Source organism: Pygocentrus nattereri, chromosome 17, assembly GCF_015220715.1.
Source record: "Pygocentrus nattereri isolate fPygNat1 chromosome 17, fPygNat1.pri, whole genome shotgun sequence".
In the NCBI taxonomy this organism is placed as follows: Eukaryota; Metazoa; Chordata; class Actinopteri; order Characiformes; family Serrasalmidae; genus Pygocentrus; species Pygocentrus nattereri.
In genome coordinates, this window is record NC_051227.1 from 24,485,716 (window position 1) to 24,506,853 (window position 21,138).

The window sequence follows — 21,138 nt, forward strand, 5'->3', positions numbered from 1 at the left end:
TACTGCTGTGTAGTGAGTTTCTCTAAAATTATCATGTCTAAAAGAAATTAAAACTAGGTATTATATACTGTGTATTTATTAATTTAACAATTTTATTTATTTTTATATTATTCAATGTTGGCATCACATTTGTTGAATTTCAGGTGTCTGTACACTGTATTGTGAATGCTGTAACACAAAAAATCAGGTACGCTTTATGATTTTCCATTAACTATGCTTGAATAGAAATGTATTTTTAGGGGCTTTATTTTGAATGTCAGTCTTTAAAATCATGTGCTTTCAAAGAATGCTGAAAAAAGCCCTACCCACAAAAATGCACGCACACAAATTTGAGGGCTGGACTTTCACCACCCTTGACCTGAAGAGGTCATGATTGAGCACAGATCAGACACTGTGTTCCTGCACGCTGGCAAGATCACATGTAAGTCCATATTCTTTTCATACCTTCATGTACTGTCTTAACAGAAATCTGTGTTTTTCATTGTGCATAGAAATTGGTCAGAAAACTTCAGGAAGGTCTAAAACACATTGCAGGTGATAAAGAGACTTAAAATATGTGTACTGTAAGAAAAATATTCAGAAAAATGATGAGAGCAATAAAATGCATAGTAAAGATAGGAATGTACTCATTACGCATACACTTGTCAGAACAGAAGGTTTAGGAAAGTCTAATGCATGTTGAGCATAGATCATTTAGTCAAATCTTCATCCTCAACGTGTGATTCTGCGTTCAAAATAGTAATATAGTAATAACAGTAACAGTTTTAACTCTAACTTCCCTGAAGATGTCATTTTAATAGTGTAAAAGCATGTGAAATTTTAACCACTTTTTTGGTGCATTTATAATGAAATTTTAAAATATAAAAGGCGAAAGAAGTAAAAAATGAACAAAATTGAGAGACAAGATTTTGCCATGAAGGAAATTTAGGTACAGATGCCAGGACAAGCTGAGTCTGGAATATGCAGATGTACACTGGCAAATAGTCTGATAGAGGACCAGGAGCATATCTGCAAATATGTGTAGAGGGACACAATGATTTTTTTTTTTTTTCAAATTTTCAATGAATTAGTTCAACTGAATAGTCCAGTTGAATCTAACATTCAATTGTATTTTTGCAATGTTTACATTTGTGGAATTATTTAATTGAAAACAACACAAAGTAGAGATTTAACATTTTACCTTATTAACTGATTTTTCTAAAAAAAATACACTATATGGATATTTGATATCTGCCACACATTCCAAAAAAGCAATATAATACTGGGAAGCTTGTGGAATGATGATAAACGGCTGTTTTCTAAACAGGTGAATAGGTAATAGGTGATGCTATCATGACTGGGTATAAAAATGTTTCTTGAACGGCTCAGTTGCTGCTTTGTAAAAATGTTTAGCAAATAACGACTCAATGCATGACAGCAAGGAATTTAAGGATTTCATCATCTAATGCACAGGCTCGTATATATATATATATATATATATATATATATATATATATATATATATATATATATATATATATATATATATATATATGAGCCTGTGCGTTAGATGATGAAATCCTTAAATTCCTTGCTGTCATGCATTGAGTTGTTATTTGCTAAACATTTTTTTAACTTGCTAAACATTATATATTGTTCACACAAAGCAAAAATGGAAACAAAACTATCAAAAACAAATCTAAATAAAAAGCCCTATTTTCTGCCTGGTTATAAACAATATAACGTGGTTTTAAACAAAATATATGGTCATTCTTGATAAAGTGCTTCCAATGTCCTATTGTTGGTCAGTTTTACATATCCCTAGCTCTGACATTAGGGAAAACTAATTTGCATCTTGTTGACATGTACACACTTTTTTGTGCATAGAGTTTCGACCTCAGCCTTGTAAAAATTTATGGACACTCAATTAGTGGTTTGATTTTTTTTTTTTTCTACTGAATTCAGTGGACAGGTAGCTATGCTTATGATGCAGTCTAAGGTAGATAGATGTCAGTTCAGCTGCAGAAGCTAATCTTTTCATTTATCATGATGATATGCTGCCCCATACCTAAATATAAGCAGTGCACCTTTTCAAACAGTTGTCTCTACACTGACGGCAAACTGAGGTAATCAAATATATTCTTTGCATGCAAACAGTTTGACTGGATAAGAAGAAGCGCTTTAAGCCTTACAGGAAATGCTAACATATGGAAATGCTTGGGACACATTTTGTGTCCAGGAGTGGATTTTTTTCTGTTCTTAGATAAGTAGCTAGAAACCTGGACAATGCAGGAAAATCCTGGAACCGTGGCAGACTTAATTGTTCACACTTTTTTCATCTGCCTCGCTCACCCCCTACGAACTCTTGCAATTGATCTTTATTAGGGGACACGTTTATGGTGACAGTGACCCACAAGCTGTAAAGACAGCAAAAAGTAGTGAAACAGAAGTTAGTAAGAGCCACACTTGTTTTGAAAATCAGAAAACATCTTTCTGTTTCTAATATTGTTATAGTCAAAAACAAATTAGCAAGCTTTTTTTCCTTGTGTGCAACAAGCAACATTAGGTTACTACAAATAAATAAGTAAAGCGAGCAACAAATATGCTAGATACAGTTGGCCTAATACTTCTCTTAGCCTCATGAAATCCTTCACAGGGGTAAATTTCTATTGCAACTTGTAGCTGTGCAGTTAAAAAGAAAAATGCACAAATTTTAGTTGGCTAGCAACAAAGTTGGTAGTAGACATGGTAATGTTGGTTAAAAGAACAATATTTTAAACAACTCATTTTAAAGAGCAAACAGAGTGTGTTGTGTTAGTTAATACTGAGCTGGCAGGGTAACATTTCTACACACCACAGGTGATTGCTGGTAACATTGCTGTCTTCCTCAGTGCTGTTGTAATCGTGTCATGAAGACATGAATTAAAACACAGACATAATCAAGTGCTCAAGTGCTCAAGCTGCTGCTAACAAGAAGGAGCTGATGCCAGTTTGGCTTTAGCAGTTTGGGCTCATGCTGATTCTTGCAACTACTGATAGCACCTGATGCATCTTCTCATTAACATATTTTAGAATATTATAACTTGATAGGTTTAACCTCATTAGTGACGTATAAAACTAAGCCACTATTTTGTGCCCCATAATCGGTTTTGTTGTATGTACTGAGAAAGCCTGTTTTCAAAGGGAAAATGTCTGCATTTTATATTGTTTCAAATGTGGATTAGTAACACATATCACCATATAATTGAAGTCAAAACAAGTAGTACTAAAATAATTTAATTAAGCCATTAAGACAGAAACAAATAGGTAGATATTAGATAGTAGTTTCATTCCCCTTTTCATGATGTCGATACTGAGAACTCCATATAATACCACATGCATTGAGCAATATTGCTCCCACATTGTTGATCTGTGGAAAGAAATAAGGCTGCTGCACGCAGTGCAACACTGAAGCCCAGTCAGTCACACTGCTCATTATTCAGTCAAACTACAACTACAAGCGTAATGAAAATCGATTCACAAATAGAGCAAAACAGTTGTGTTTGGATCCAAAGCTGACATGTACATGCTGAAATATAGCCAACAACAGTATCAAAGCAGTGATTGGAGGACTAAGAAAACAGAACGGGTCTTGAGACGGGTCTGATTGGCTCAGTGCCTCATGTTGGCTGGCTAGTCACGCCACTGCACTGAAATGTTTCTTTTGTCTTATATTTATACCAACTATCCCATTTGTCCTCCAGAAACACAAGCATGTCATATTTTAAATAGGAACTGATAAGCAACTGTGAAGTGACCCCTCTCAGATCCAGTTTCAGGCATTGTTTTGGAGAGGACGGCATAAAGTCTAGTTGTTCAACAATCACTTTTAGTTGTTCAACAGTCTCCTTTTATACACATCTGGCCTTCAGTTTCTCAGAAGAATTCAGTGCAGCAATTAATCAATGCCATCTTTGGCCCATAATTTTTTTTATGTAAATGAGTATTTGCACAATGAGTAATATGTATAAATATTTGTATAATGGTTTTCCTTCACCTAAAGCACATTACCATCACTGCAAAGACTTAAGACTGGATGGTTCTGAAATGTATCCAGATTTTATGTTTTTATACATGTACATTAAACAGGCTACATTTTAAATATTACATTGAAATGAAATAGTAAAACAATAGTGTGAATACTCAGAAAGCCATGTATTGTGTGTCATATCAACAGCTGAGGGAACTGTTACACCACTTTACCTCACCACCCATAACTAGACAATGGGCTGTTAATTATTATCATGACAGGGAACAGATGAACACACAAAAAAGACTTTTTCACAATTAAGACTTTTTAGCAGGTATTTCATTGTAAAAAATATTTCATATTTGACCCTCTCAATTTAATTGATTTTTGCAAATATACACCAATTCCCAATTTCATGCCTGCAACCCTTTTCAATAAATTTGGGACAGGGCAATGTAAGTTTGTGGAATGATCAAAATGACCTGTTTTGGGACTGTCCACAATTAAAAGAATATAGGTAACAAGGGATGCTATCATGATTGGGTATAAAATGAGCTTTCATTAAAGGCTCAGTCATTTACATAAAAGAATGGGTCAACGTTTGCAACTTTGTGAAAAAAAAAGTAAGCAAATTAGTCCCACAGTTTAGTTTGTATAGGGTGACGATGGCACAGGTAACTTAGTGTTATGGGATCATCATTGCTGAGGGGTACATGCGCATTTTAGAGCAACTAATGCTGCCATCTAGGCAACATATTTGTCAGGAATGTCTCTGCTTTTTTCTGCAAGACAATGCTAAGCCACATTCTGCGCATCTTATAGCATCATGGCTGCATAAAAGAGTGCAGGTGCTAGATTGGACCTGCTGCCCTTTGAAAATGTGTGGGGAATTATGAGGCACAGCATGTGACAATGGAGACCCCTAATAATGGGTCAAAAATATTTTAAGCTTGTAAAATTATTAACAAATGTACTGAAATTTGCAGTTGTTTGAGTAAATACTTGTCAAAATATTTTGTAGTATTGTGGCATGAGCAGTGAGGAAGGCAGAAGAAGCCATTAGTTCTGCTAATGGCTAAATAATATTTTATTGAATGAAGCAGAAAAGGCTGCTTAATAACAGTAAGAAGAGCAGGGAAGGTCATTTCTAGCCAAACAAATGACAACATTAACCACAACAAATGGCCTTTTAATGAAGGTGCATGTCACAGCTTTTCATACCACACCCATGAAGTATGTAGAAAAATTGGCATTTGTAAATTAAATACACACACACACACACACACACACACACACACACACACACACACACACACACACACACACTTCTAGGCTGTCTATCCTTCTGGTTTGGGGGAGGGGGTGGAGCCTATCTCAGCAGTCATTGGGTGGAAGGCAGGATACACCCTGGACAGGTCACCAGTCCGCCACAGGATGTGTAAATCATTACTGCATAAATTATTAAATTGTGCCAGACCATGAAATTCTATGAAAAATTTCCAAATGTTCCACGGTGTGAGCTTGTCAGTGTGACCGTACAAATCCACTTGCACATCTTCACTCCTGTTTGTGTGAACTTTTACAGTGACAAATGTTTTACCTTTTTATCCAATCACAACACTAAGTGCTTGCTGTCTCTCAAAGCTTTTGAAAGATGTTTGAACCCACTTCTACCATGTCTATGAACAGTTTGCCAGCGTTCAGATGCTGTATCACATCACGTCCCAAAGCCTTCAAGAACACCAAGAGCTAGAGATGTAAACACAGCATGGTCCTATCAGAAAATAACTGCTTTACTGATGGATGTGGAGCTCTGGCTTTGAGACATTACACTAATGGAGTGCATAATGGGTTATGTAGCTATGTATCCTTATCAGTCAGTGGCACAGAACAAACCGCATTAAACTACCGGCACTCTGGTGAGTCCTGTCCATGTTTTTTTTACTGGAAGGGTTGTAGAGATCCTCGTTTCCTCCACTTCATGAATGAGTTTCTTCTTCTCCATTTTGAGGTGAAATGCCTGAATGATGCATCATATGTTAAAATGGAGCATCCATCAAAAATGGTCCATTACACCACATCAGCTGGTGATAGCTTCACCGATTTAATCAGGAGCCTTTTGGTTTCCTCACTCACCTTGCTTACTGGTAGAGGCAACTTCTAACATGTTTGAAAAGCTTTGAGTGATTTCAATGACTTGCAATTGGATACATCAAACTCACGATTGGATTGGACTAGTTAAAGCTTTCCTATCGGTCAATCAATACTTTGGACCTGTTTATGACTTCATAGACCCCAAAGTGTTGAGGAACTGATGTTTTATATCAAGCTAGAATGGGAATAAATACACTTTAAAACTAAAACAAGTGGAGTTCTTAGTTTCCAAACAGTTAGTGAACAATATAATCCTAAGTATTATATTGATTTACTACAGTATTATTTGTTAACCATTGCTGATTTCACATACTTTCAGATTACTCTCAGCAGTCTTATACATTTGCTGTTACAACATGAGGACCCAGGGAAGATTACTGTTCTGCTGGCTTTGTCTTCAAGGTACTAATCTAATATCTTTATGTAATTAATTTTCTTTGGTTGATATCACAATGTTTGCATTTATTTCATCATTTTGAAAGAAATGTTTTAATTGTACATTGCACTGCTTCTTTAAACAGTGCATGTCCCTGCTCATTACTATGCTTGTCTTCCAGTGATCTTTGCCACTGTATTGTCTGACGTGTGGAAGGCAGAAGTTGTCTCTGAATTGAAAACGCTGGTCTCTTCTTGTGTTGTCCTGCCCTGCAAGTTCCAGTACCCTGGAAAACAACTTCCAGACTCACGCATTAGGGGAATCTGGCACCAACAGGCCAAGCATGATCAAAGAATCTATCATGAAGACTCTACTGAAATTGCAGACAGCTTCAAGGGTCGCACCAGACTTCTTGGCCACTTGGGTGAAAAAAACTGCACTTTAGAGATAGATGAGGTCAAAAATCATGACAACGGCCCGTTCTGTTTCAGGGCTGAGATCCCAAGTATAGATAAGTATTCTTTCGTGGAAAGCTGTGTGGCCCTCAACATGATGTGTAAGTATGACTGTAGTTTGCTCTGTTAATATTTATTCTGTTAACTGTAATTATCAGGCATCACAAATTGTGGTTTATCCCGAAGCAATCAAATTAAATTAATTTCGCTTTGGTCATGGTCAAGATATGCATGCTTAGATATTTATGGGAGTATCTTTAAGGTTAATTTTCAGTTTAGAGGAAGAAATATTAGAAATAAATTCCACATGGGAGCTGCTCTTTGTTATAAGTTAGGAGTTGTTTAGAACTAGAAAACTCAAGTTTCAGAGTCCCTCATTGTTCTCCCTCTAATCTTTAAAATGGGCATTCCAAGGCATTGCATCCCTTAGTCTCAAAGACCTTACAGAATGTCATACCCAGCATGCATGACACACAAGTCATATACATCATAGAGAACCATGGGAGACCATTGTGAAACTTTCTTTTCACACTAACTATTTATGACAGCACATCTGTGTGATGATGTATTCTTGTACTACACTTGTTTTTAAATAGCATGAAATAGTTTCCTGCTTAATTCCATTCTTACCATCCTCAGTCTAGAGGCCATAGTCTTTAATATTACCAATAATAGCCACGTTGTTGTATTTGCTGTTTAGCGGCGCCAGAGGAACTAAAGCTGGAACAAATGAAAACCTTGGAAGATGGAGTTCCTGCTACATTCAAGTGTTCTATCAGACACACCTGCCCCTCCCATCCCCCCACCATCACCTGGAGCCGTTCAAATAGTGAAGCCACTTGGAGCAACAGGGACATTCTTCATGGAAACTGGGAAGTGGAATCCTTGCTGATTTTCATCCCAACAGAGAAGGATGATTTCACACACCTCAATTGCACCGTCAGTTTCCACGGTGGCCTGCAGTCGTCAGTTTCTTCTCTCATACACGTGAAACGTAAGTCATGTTCTCTGTCTACCATAGTGGCACATATGTTACTAAGGAACAGATCACAAAAAGTCATAATAAAGTACATTCACTAAAATGGTCCACTACTGAAGATTTTGCTAAATGTTTAGGAGTACACAGGGCTGGTTGTCACAGGGGCCATTGTCTCAGTTCTATTTTCTGGTGCACCAGAGTCAGAGGTCAAGAAATATTGGTACTAACATGTTGCAATTTCAGGTCAGAAATTATGTACATTCTTATCTTCTCTCTAACTGCAAGAGATTAAATCTAATCATATCACAACATTTTTAGAGTCAGACATATTCTGTTATTGATTGAAACATGAACGCACCTTAAAATCAACTTCATGTATTGTGTGCCGTTTCCTCAAGTATGAAGGTCTTAGCATGCCCTTTCGAATAGTAGCACTTGTGGGATTGGTTGTCAAATTCATGACAGGGGTGCTTGTTGCATAGACAGGGATGCCCATGTGTGATGACTTGCTGGAGAAGGGTAATAAAGTGTTTGTCGCTAAGAATAAATGTAGGTCAGTTTTGGAGAATAATGCTTATTTGTGTATTTTATGCAAGGCTGTGGACAAATTTTATGTGATTTTAAAAACATTCATTAGATTCAACAATCCTGAATAAAACAAATAATATTCATGCTCAGAATAGAAATCTTCTGTTATTTATTATAGTTCACTATATGTTTAACATCTATAAGGTTTAACATAAAGTATCGCTCTTCCCTCCATTCCCACTGTCTTTGCCTCCCAGCCTCCGGACTCCATTAACCAGAACACCACATGACCACAAACCTCCCTCACATGATTCTCCAACGTTCTGCCTCACCTGACTAGTTATCACTCACACTTGCTCCTTGTTATGGTTAGCTGTTAGTTTATTATTTAAGCCCAGGCCTTGCGAAGTATTGCCTTTGTTATTAGAGCCTTGCTGAGCCTTCCATTTTGTCTGTTTGCCATTTCATGTATGAACCTTGCTTTGTTTTTCTTTGACCTTGCGTGTCTGGACATTGCTTTTTGGACTCTGGCTGATTTTGATAATAAACCCTTCTACCTAAGTGTGGTCTGAGCCTGACAGTAATGATGAATGGCTTAGTTTGAATGTGTTGGCCAGACAAGACCTAGAGATTTTATTGGGGTGGCACAGCACTTGGGGGGGGGTAGAGAACTGTATCATAATTACATAAAAGTAATGTATTGTTTTTTCACTGGGCATAACTAAATCTGTCCATCATTTCCACATGAATAAAGTATTACAACACAACCACTGACAAAAGCAAACTGAAAGCAAAACTGTGTTGATGCAACATATTTTAGTCTTTCATGAGTAAATGATGTATTTACATCGGGAAAATTTAAATGATTAAATGCATCACTTTCTTCAGTGCAGGTTGTTAACTTTAAGAAAAACATTTCATATAAACAGGCCAAAGAAGGTAAATTAAAATATTAATTCATTTAGGCTGCCATCATTTTATTCATTTAATTTATTCCTTTATTTGACATGCGCAGTGCTCATGAATCAACAGAAAAAATACTGTAAATGAGCCAGAGCTGGCCCTTTAAACTAACTTTCATGTGTTACCCCTTGCCAGTTCTTAAAATGGCAACCTAAAATCGTAGTAATGTGATTTATCACAAATAACACATACAGATAATACACACAAACTAATCCTCAAACCAGTACAATGCAAACAATGCAACACAAAAAAAACAAAAATTAAGAAAAGAAAAAAAACAAAACAGGAGGCAGCAGAAAGTTTAGTAGGCAGCCAGTATTCTAATGTTCACATATTTGATTACTACAGGATAATTACTACTACATCACTACAGGTTATACATGTCTCATGATTAGAAAATGAGCCAGTCACCACAATATTTTCCATAGTTAACTCATCTTATCATCTAATAGCCTACTTCATAAAGCTAAGGGGCTGGTGGTCACATATGCACAAAGCCTAATACATCATAAAAGCAATCAAATAAATATACAATGCTCCACACATGCTGTGGAGGGCACCGTACGTTTTCATTACATTTAAGTTTGATATTGTATCAGTGATGTGTTTTGAGAAATACAAGCCAAAGAGAAAAGTATGACAACCAGGCCTGTGTTCCATTACTTCCACCATGACATTTGGAGGAAAATCAACAAAAATCTGTTCATGGAACTACGTTAAAAAAAAAAGTCACTAGTTGACCATTACCACATACACACTGACAGAAGGATTGAAGAAGGGTCACTTGCAATATCAGTCAAATAAAGACAACACAATTACTTTTCCCTTAAAATACACCTCAGTGAACTGTGTAACTTCAGTTATGTCTATTTTCAGGTAAAACAAATATTTTACACATCGTGATTCCAGTTGTCGCTGTGATTGGAACTGCCTTTTTATTTGGAGGAGTGTGTTTCGTCATGAACAAGAAATATAAGTGAGTCAGAATAAAGTTTATAAGTTCGCATTTACTTTACCTGTAAATAAATGTGTGATTTTTTTTGTTTGTTGTAATGAGCAGAGCTTACAATGCTATGCAAAAGCTTGTTCACCTTTACTCAAATTATCATTTGTTGATTTTCTAAGTGAAACTAAGTTAATATCATCTACAGAGAACACACTTCTGCACAGTTTAATATACAGTTATAGCACAATTTATGTGTTGTATCTATTTGTTTCCAATACTTTAAACAAATAAATTATAATTGTGCACTAAAATACGTAAATGCTATTTTCACTTAGAAAATCAATAAAACATGTTCTATTATCAGTGTTGTTCTTGCAGTCTTTGTAGGCTATTGTTGCCATCCAAAAAAATTGAATAATTTTAAATTTACAGGTGTTTTTTTCAAGTAATTTTGTATTTTTATTGGTGCATGCATTATGAAATTTACACAATGTACTTGGGCAGCTTCTGTGTTCAAATTATGTAGAAGAAAAAAATAGAGCATTTTTATTGGTCAGTGATGTTTTGCTAACCATTCAATATCAACACTTAATAATACTTTGTTGTTTTTTTCTTTTCCATCACTCAAACCATCATTAGGAAGCAAATCCAGGAGCTCCGGTCTAGAAATGAAAATGGGTAAGTAAGAATATTAGTGTTTTTAATACATTCAGTATTCCGGTCAGTCAGTCATCCGAATGTCAATACTGTGATATTTCATGTGAGTGCTTTTATTTCTGCTTTAGCACAGCTGGTGTCTTGTCTCTTTTCATTTTACTGATTCTGTGGTTATAATTAAGACCAACTCCATTTACATACACCTAGTTCTGTTTACGTTAATAAAAAAAAAAAAAAAATAATTCACACACATCCTACCCACAGTTTATTTTCCACTGAACACTGCTTGACATTTTACACTTAATAACGGCTGCGTTGGTGTTCAAGGGAAAATCTCTATTCAAGATCTATTATAGTCTAGTTAACCTCTGGTCTGAATTGTCTCAAACGATGAGAATGAAGGCAGCTGGTAAACAGCACAGAGCATGCAAATATCGAAGTATAATTTAGACAGTAGATGGAAAGTGTGTTCTTTGAAAACAAAAGCAGAAGCCACTTCTCATTTTAAGTTTTCTCATTTTGCTGTTGATAAGCCCACACAGCAGTCTATTTTCTCCCAGTCCGTAGGAGTTTATCAGTGGTGAGTTTCTGACCACAGAACCACTGCTGACTGTTTTCTCAACTCAGTGGTGTGGAAACATTTTTAAAAAGCCAGCTGTACCACTGATCTCTCATGTAGATAACAAAAAAACTATGATTTAATGTGTAGTTAACCACATATTCACATAAAGACACACAGTGGTCGCTACAGAAATGCAAACATTTCTTTTTACAGTAACCCTTTACTTGAGCCCTTCTATATGACATTAACATAATCATGCCATAAATATGCCATAACAGATGTAATATGATGTCTTGAGTTGTCTTGACAGATTTTGTTCAGTGATATAACAATGATATTTCATCATTACTTGCAGTTGTCATGACAGATGTCATAATATTCAATGCCATAGCCGCTTAAGTCATAAATGTACATTAGTGTGCCAGCATCACATCAAGCATTGACATGCTGTATGTAATAACAGCTTATACTTCTCTTACACGTAATGATTATAATCCTTTTGTGTTTACAGAATGCTAGGTCGCCTCTCAAGAATGTCCCGCAGGTAAACATTTTCTATTGGTTTAAAGAAAATAAGTCTATTGAAAAACCTATTAGACCTTCTTGTACAGCACTAATGTATAACAGACAATTGTCAGCAGTCATACTTTAGAGTACCCAATATTAAGGTGGATTACTGAATGCTTAATTACTAACTGACATTGTTGACTGTCTTACTATTTATTTCTGTTTATCTTAATTTGTAATCAACAGGTTCAGGTGAGTGGATTGGAGTTTTCCTTGAAGGACTGCAGGGAACTGGACCTGGTCGAATGCTTGCTGTCTGTACTGTGGATATAGGCATGCCAACGTAACAAAGGAGGCTTTAAAGCAGGACAGAATAGCTTTATTAGGGGCAATCCAACACTCATAGTTATCACAGGCATTACAGGCTAATCTAGTGATGATAGAAACGAACAAGATAATTTCAAACATTTCAGTGGTTTTGAACCGCTTGTGTTTGAAGTAGTAGTTTCGAAACAGTTCAAACACACATTTTCTACATATAAATTAAGTGCACACCAATGAAATCTACTTCAGTAATACTGTATACAGTACATACTGATTACACATTATTCCAGTGTATAACTGACAAAGCATTGTTAAATGCAGCCTGTAACTCTGTACACAAATGTGCAGAAACACTGAAGCACAGTTATATGCAAAGGTTTGGGCACTCTTGACCAAATTACATATTTTGTTGATTTTTGGAGTGAAACGAAATGTACAACCCATACAGCTAAGTTTAAACATAACATTGTTATATAAATGCTAATGTACAATTACTTTATAGTTGATTTGCTTGTATTAAAAATGTGCAAAAAAGTTGGGACATACTAATAAGTCAAGACAGCAGCCGCTTTGGCACATTTCATAGCTTGCAGACACTTTTTATAGCCAGCTAGGAGTACTTCTGTTCTTTAGTAACTGTCATCCATTCTTCCTTGCAAAAGGTTTGTAGTTCCGTGATATTCTTCGTCCATCTTGTGTTCATAGCGTATTTAAAACCTACTCACACATTTTCAATGATATATTTTCAGGGGACTGTGAGGGCAATTCCAAAAGCTTCAGCTTATATTTCTTGTAGTTAATGGTTGATTTTAAGGTATGTTTTGGATCATTGACCTGTTAGTAGAATCCATTCTTCCTTCTGCCTGTGCTAAGTTTTATCAATCCTCACCTGGGTAAACACCCTACACTATACCAATAAGAGTCCTTGGGCAAGACTCCTAACACCGCCTTGGCCTACCTATGTAAAATGATCAAATTGTAAGTTGCTCTGGATAAAAGCGTCAGCCAAATGCCATAAATGTAACCTTCCCTTGCTTTGTAGATATCAATTAGCTTTGTTTTCAGATCCTCAGCCAGCTGCTCAGAGGCGCCCATGATTGTTGCATATTAGCACAAGGTGTGAAGTGTCATAGAATTGATTACACTCTAAAAGCATCATCAACTGACAATTCCTAAAGACACTCCCTGTTAAACCAATCTGAACTAGTCAGTTAAATTCTGAGAATGTACAACTCAATAAGTGTACAAACATTTGCACATTTAAGTTTAAGTTTCTTGAATTTAAAGGAGCTGTGCATAAATATTTGCAGAAATATTTGGCTTAGGGGTGCCCAAACTTTTGCATATAGCTGTGTACATACAAGGGTTGCAATCAGTTGTTGTAATGAACCATACGTGGGTAAATTAATGAGTGGATGGAGCTAAAACCAGAGAGCCAGAGTTAACCAGTCCTAAATAGGGAGAGTTCATGACCATGACAGTCAATTACATAAGGAACAAAACCATTAAACAGTGTTCCACACAAGTCATGAGGATGGGGAAACATTGCGTGATATTTGTAACTCCTGATGTACAATGTGGTATTGCATATATATGCAGACTCCCATTGTAATTTAATTCAGACACTACAACCTCACCCATCACCAAGGATCATACTGATGAGTTCAGTTACTTTAACTGTCAGTGTCACAGGATGCCACCTTGCCACAACTCAGTTTATGATATTTCTGTGGTACTAGTCTTGTGGTTTCTTTAGTAGTGATGCTGTGAAGGTGTAGGAACAAACTCTTCACTGACACCCGTCTCTTGCATATAAAGATGTTTATTAGCATTGAGAAGTCGAAGTCACAAACAAGCCTTTGCGAAACAGCTTGGAGAGAACAGCCAATAGTCTCTGACACGTACATTCCAACTCCTGGTTTTTATACCCGCTGTGGACGTATAGCCCACATCTGGTTTCTGTCAAGATAGCCTCAGTCCGATGTATGGCCCCTCTCAAGCCATATTAGGTATAAACATACGTTCTACTCCAAAATGGCACTGGTCGTCTAACCCCCATATATAGCATTGTTGACGTTCAGAGGGCCCCTATCCTGTCCAGATGGCTCCTGCATCAGCTACTACCATTTCAGTCAGAGGCCCACAGGATAAACTCAACCAGAATCTACACAGTAATAACCAATATGATAGAAAATAATGTTACGACTATAGAATTAATAAGATCAAATTCACCACACTAGATTAGCCCTGGGCAGCTGGAAGTGCTATTATTATAAATAGAAGCATCTACTAGCAACAACAACTCAGCCACTAAGTGACAGACAGGAAACAGGGCTGCACAGTGCATGAAGAGTAAAAATTAATTTATGCACTACTGGATTAGTTACTGCAGAGTTCCAGTTGACCTCCGAAAGCAACATCAGGAGGAGCTCTATATTAATGCCCATGGTTTTGGAATGAATGGGCATAGTGTATATTTAACCTAGTGTAGTTATATTTAGTCAATATTTAATTGAGGCAAAACATGATTTCATGATGTTGCCTTCACCGAGAACCATCAGATTAATCCTTTCTAAGTGGAGTAACCCTGTAATCTGGACTGAAGTATGTGAGTGGAGTGGAGCAGCAGGTATTTCCACTCTTTGCTCAAAGTGTCCTGTAATCACTCCAATCCACGCTTTCATTTCCTGCTCCTCACTTATTCCTCACTCACATATCAGAGAAAAACTGCTACATGTCCAGTCCATTTGACTTATTCATATGATATTTATTTGATGTGTTTAATGTATGGATAAGAAATCCAAAATAAAACAAAGGCAAAAACAACTACACCACTAAACATCACTACATAATTTAATTGGAAACCAAAGTTCTTGAATAGAGGCATATAAATTCTCCCAGTTTCTTATTGTTGGCTGTTTTGCCTTGTTAAGCTTTGCTGTAAGATATTCTATCCAAACTATATTTTGAAAATGAGATATCCAGAATTTCATAGCTGAAAGCTGTGGGGTTTTCTTGCTAGCTGTAAAAATTAAGGAAAACTGAAGAGCTGAGTGATCATTTTAAAGATAGAAATGTGGTGACTGCTGAATACTGAGATCAAGCACCTTAGACAAAATATCTAGTGTAGAGGTCCATATATCTGCTACTTTAGAACATTACCAGAACATATGCATCAGTGTACCAGGTGCAGAGTTACAAATATTACACGTATAGCTGGAAATATGTTTCATTTTATATCTCCTGTAACGTGTTGTATATCACTACTGTCAGAAAAAAACCTTGTATCTCCAAAATGGTAACTTTACAGGAGAAGGAAAAAACATACCCTATTCTTAGCATAAGTCAATGGAACCAGACGTCCTTCCAAGTCATTTTTGGTCATTTCTTTTGGTCCATTCTTCATGAAATTTATATACAATGTAAAGGACAACAGGTATTTTTAAATTATGTCAAAAACTGAAAAACGTTTCTTCTGACAACAGTGATATGCTTTGTGAATTATTTTATGATGGATAAACTGATGTGCCAATTTTTAGAGGAGTGACTTAATATAGTATTTCAATCCAAGGAAGAACCAGTATAGGAAAGCTCTGGTTCCCACAGTTCTTTGACTGCCAACTGCTTTATATGATGGTCCACCAAAGTATTATAAATAAAGGAAACTGTCCTGTAAAATGCACATGCTTTTAACACAAACATTTTTTATAATTTGCAAAGCAAAATGGACAACATGATGCTAATTCTGTGTAATATCTGAAGACCTCTGTAGTGAGCAGTAAGAATGTCCAGTATGTAGGTCAGCTGAACAGAACAGAATGTCACCTTTTGTGTAAGACTATATATGGTCTAATCTGAAGTTGATCACCTATATTTCACTGTGTTTACAGGAGTCATCGGAGGAATGAGCCTGCTGTTCATATGACCACTAAGTAAGTGTCTTCACTTGAATAATTTTTGCTATAAAGTTTTTGTCAGCGTATCAAATACAGGAAGGATAAGAGAGTTTTAATTTAAAAAATGTGGATCTGGAAGGCAAAGGACAGACATGTAGGCATTGGGTTATTTGTAAGTCCCATACATAAATGTCTTCATATGTTTGGCTTTGGCTACATAACTCTGGTTCTTGTTTAATATTACACTATAGCAGTACAGATGAAATGAGTAAGATGATTGGAATTTTTATATACTTGCATACTTCAAAGAGATTAGTGCATGTACATTAACAAGCCAGGAAACAAATGGATTTGTTAAATGATGCTCATCACATCCAACTAATCTTCTAAGCTTCTGTGATCATAGGCCAAACAACTCCGTAAATGTTGTGTCGGGAAGTGCAGGGTTTTCCAAACCTCGTTTTCCGTCTCCAAAGAGGTAAGATACCAAAAAAATAATAAAAAACAATCGTGCACAGAAATGCCATGTATTTACATTCCACTAAAAAGTAGCCACCTTTTTTGTTTCTCTCTGTTTGTTCTTTTCTACCTTATTATACACATCTTAGTGAACACAAAGACTACAGCAAATCAAGGGACACATATGCAGTAAGTAGCTTGCCTGATTTCAGTTTTTGATTCAAACCTGAGGAACAAATATTTAGCAAACACTGAATAGTGTATTTACTAATATTTGTATTTAATATAATATTTGTAAACTGAGGGTTGAATTTTTGAGTGGTTGTCTTTAGTAATCAGCTGACTGTGTACACTGTCTGTAAGTCTTTTTCTTTTATCCATAGGGCTACGATGAGGATGATTACACCAACATGGCTGAGCAGAACATATACGGGAATGTCTGATGTCTGATCACCTCTTTTTGTACTGCATTTCTCATTTTATGTCAGTTTATATCCATTCTAGTTTCAAAACCTGTTTCAGCAAATTCCACCCAATTTTAAAAATTTCTTTATAATTCAGATATAAACAGAGATATAAACAGTGTCATTCAGAATGTTTTGATGTGAAATAGAAACTTACAGACTGAGTTTTCTTTACAGTGGTGGTGATGGGAACCAGGAGTCCTGATGTCTACAATTCAAAAATAGTCATTTTGCATACCATCCAAAACACCAGTGAACCTATAAATGTATTTTGAGTTTCTTTATGTAATGTTGATTATGGTAAAATAGTGGTAAATCTGACATCATGAAGTGTATTCATAACTATCTCATGTAATAATTAATTCTAATATGTTATTTTCGAGTAGCCTGTGCATTATCTTAGCTGAACTATTTATAATGGGCCTCAGCATATTGTGGCCTCATCTTGCATTTATATACTTTGTGACTTTGAACGTGCTCGTTGTGGACATTCTCTTTCATTAGCTAAATACTAAATATACTAAAAAATCAGCTAAATATTAAATTCAATAGCCTTTTAAGAAATGTTTGATGCAGTATGATTAGTCGTCAATTTTTGTTTCTATTTTTTCTTTTTACTAAAGTTTAAAGGAGAAAGTAGGGTAACACTTTATTTGCATGGTCCCCTGTAGATGCTTTGTAGTTACTCAGTCTGTCTTTAACTAGCTTTCAGCTAAATCAATGAAATGCAATTAAACTTGAAGTTGAGTCTGAAAGATTTTATTAAATCTTACCTAAATATTAAATCTTACCTAAATCTAAACCTAACCTTACTCAATGAGTATCATCAGAAATTAACAGTTTGTTAATAATGTAAGTATCTGTAGATCATCTATAGGGGACCATCCAAATAATGTGTGACTGAAAGTAACAAGATTAGCTTAGTGTCTCTTGAGAGCTCACTTACTTGTGTGTCAGAGCAACCAACTTATGAAAATACTTTGTTATGAAATGATTAGTTTTATTATTAGTCTTAATGAACTTGCATTGTTATAGAGGCCGGTCATGTAATGTCAGTATTCATAATGTTTATTCCTAATCCTAATGCCTATTCCTATGCACATTTTAAGTACACTTTCAAGGACACTCACTGTGGGCAGTACATGGCTACTAATTTAATGTGAGGTTAATGTTGATTCCTTATAGCTTTGTTTTAGATAGATGGGAATAAGGCAGCATCTTGCCAGTGCATAGACCCCAGTAAACAGATGTACTTTGAATGTGAAAGTCTCTTGTAATGAGAGTTCTACTCATGCGTTTTAAGGCACGCCACAGATGTGCAAAAATAGGAAGGGGGAGAGCTTCATCTGAGTGAAAGATGAGATATGTTTTTTTTCACTGTGTAGAGTTTCACTTCCTCCTGCAGATTACTTATTAATAAATGCTTCACATTTTCCACCCATCAACACAGTGAAGGGGGCATGCATGTAAATAGACGTGTGTTTGTCAACTACAGTTGAAATATTTATAATGTACTGAGATACAGACATCAATCTTTGTTGTTACTGACTAATGATAACTGTGATGAGAAGTTTCTTTTTCTTTTCTTTGACCAGGGCAGATTTAGATTTTTTGAAAATAAATACAAGAGAATGTCAGCTTCCTTTTAATATTAAATTTTTTAAAATCAATTTGTCAGTCTATCTTTTCAATAATTCATGCTTCATGTATTCAAACAATGCAACAGCAGTGTAACAATGTATGACACAAAGACTTCCAAATTTCATTGTTGCTTCAGATGTTTTATAACGTGGTGATTGTAATCATTTGATATTTTTCTTTCAGAGTCAATAAGTGAAAGATGTAATTAGTGTATGTATTAGTGTATTTATTAGACTGTATTACATTATTAAACAAAACAAAAATCATGAGATCACCATCAAATCATTTTACCCTCATCCAACTACAACTTCCCACAGTGCACAGCATTTCAAACATTAATATTTTATACAAACAAAAACAATAAAGGCCATAAATAATAAAGGGCCATAAAAAATGTTTTCATTATAATAATAACCATGAGCTGTGCAGTGTTTTTTGTACTGCACTCCAATCCATTGAATGTGACTGTGGTTAAAGTGCAGAATGTAAACTTTTATGTTATGCCTGTATTGGTTGTACCATGTAGGGCAAGAATAGTCCTGTTGGTCACTTATGTCCTGTTGGTTTCTGTGGTGTCCCATACTGCTAGCTCAGCTCTTATTAACCCTGCTGTGGCTGGTCTTGCATGGTAAAAAGGCCTAACGTTAAAAGAATAAATAAAAAATGAACTGCTCAGCTGCCTTCTTGCCTAGCTGTGTGTTCTTTCACAGTTATCTCATACATAAGAGAACTAGTTGAAATTGCTTTATTAGTCATTTGGAACTTGGAAAACACTTTTCTCACAATGACAAAGTACAGACCAGTATTACTTGATGGAAAAAAATGAAACTGACATAAATCATGTAATAACTTTTTCAACCTGTAAAATACATCAGAAAATAACCACATATTTTAGGGTTAAAAAAGAAAAATATTAGAATAACATGGTTGCGTGTGAACTCTTTAATAAATGGGGATGTGGCTGTGTTCAGAATTAACTTGCCTCATTGAAACTCAATGATAAACAGTAGCTAGTATACACATGCCATTAATTAAAGTGATTATGATTCACCTTAAATAAAGTTCAGCTGTTCCTGTAGGTCATGGTTCACAAAGAACTTACAAAGCATGAAGAAGATCTCGTTGTTGAAAAGTATTGATGAGAGCAGTTCAAAATAATTTACATTACAATTTACAGGCATTAGATATACCATGGAACACAGTGAAGTCAATAATCAACAAGTGCTGAATATGCTGCATAACAGTAGCATTACCAAAGAACAGGACAACCCTCCAGGTTTTATGAGAACACAAGAAGAAATCTCATGAGGTACGATGCCAAGAGGCCTGTGAGAACATATTAGGAGCAGCAGGAATTTCTGTCACATACTCATTGCTCCCTACATGTGACAACACTGTCTTGTATTCTTCGTATCTCGGCTCTGTGAATGTTAAGGTGGAAGCCTTTTTATCTCTAAAAAAATCTAAGCCCACATCAATTTTGCAATAATTCCAAAAGGCACAAAAATAACACAGCACATTACCAAAAGAACACCATAACTATGATGAAGCATGGTGGTGGCAGCATCATATTTTGGGGCTACGTAATTTGAGCTATTCTAACCAATTTTGGTGTAAAACCTTCATGTGTCTGTTAGAAAGCTGAATATGGCTCCCGAGTGGTGCAACCATCTAAGTGTTTGCCCTATCAACAGGAGATTGCGAGTTCAATCCCTGGTGATGCTACAGCCATCCATAGCCGGGAGTCCAAGAGAGCACAATTGGCCTCACTCTTTCGGGGTGGGTAGGATGGGCCCCCCTTCTCCCCTCATCACTCAATGCAATACTAGTCATCAGAGGCGTCTGTTAGCTGACGTAACAGATCTGGTGGTTGGCGCTTTCCTCCAAGTGCATTCGGATGTCCCGTGACGTTGCCTGAGTGGCAGTTTGAAAAGAAGCGGTGGCTGGTTTCACAGGTCTCAGAGGAAGCCTGTGCTATCCTTCACCCCCCTAGCATTGGTAGTATCGTCTGATTGGGGGAGTCCTAAGTAGTGGGTGGAATTGGAAACGACTAAACTGGGGAGAAAATCGGGTCTTCACCTTTCAGCCTGACAAAAACCCAAAGCATACATCAAATCAACAAAAGAAAGGCTACACCAAAAGGATTTTTTGGAATCGCCCAGCCAGAGACCAGATTTACATCCAGTTGAAAATCTGTGCAGTGACCTAAAGGGCACTATGCATAGGAGATGGCCTTGCA

The 21,138-nt window shown here is 36.2% G+C and overlaps 1 protein-coding gene across 1 annotated transcript; it reads left to right on the forward strand.

Moving 5' to 3' along the window:
• Nucleotides 1-366: 366 nt before the first annotated feature.
• LOC108412338 (myelin-associated glycoprotein-like) lies at nt 367-19,580 on the forward strand. Its single transcript, XM_017684317.2, has 12 exons — nt 367-421; nt 6,462-6,544; nt 6,700-7,074; nt 7,674-7,967; nt 10,320-10,419; nt 11,029-11,067; nt 12,120-12,152; nt 12,362-12,367; nt 16,330-16,371; nt 16,742-16,813; nt 16,944-16,983; nt 17,178-19,580. The coding sequence occupies exons 2-12, from the start codon at nt 6,499-6,501 to the stop codon at nt 17,235-17,237; spliced, it is 1,107 nt and encodes a 368-aa protein (XP_017539806.2). The 5' UTR covers nt 367-421; nt 6,462-6,498; the 3' UTR covers nt 17,238-19,580.
• The last annotated feature ends 1,558 nt before the right edge of the window (nt 19,581-21,138 follow it).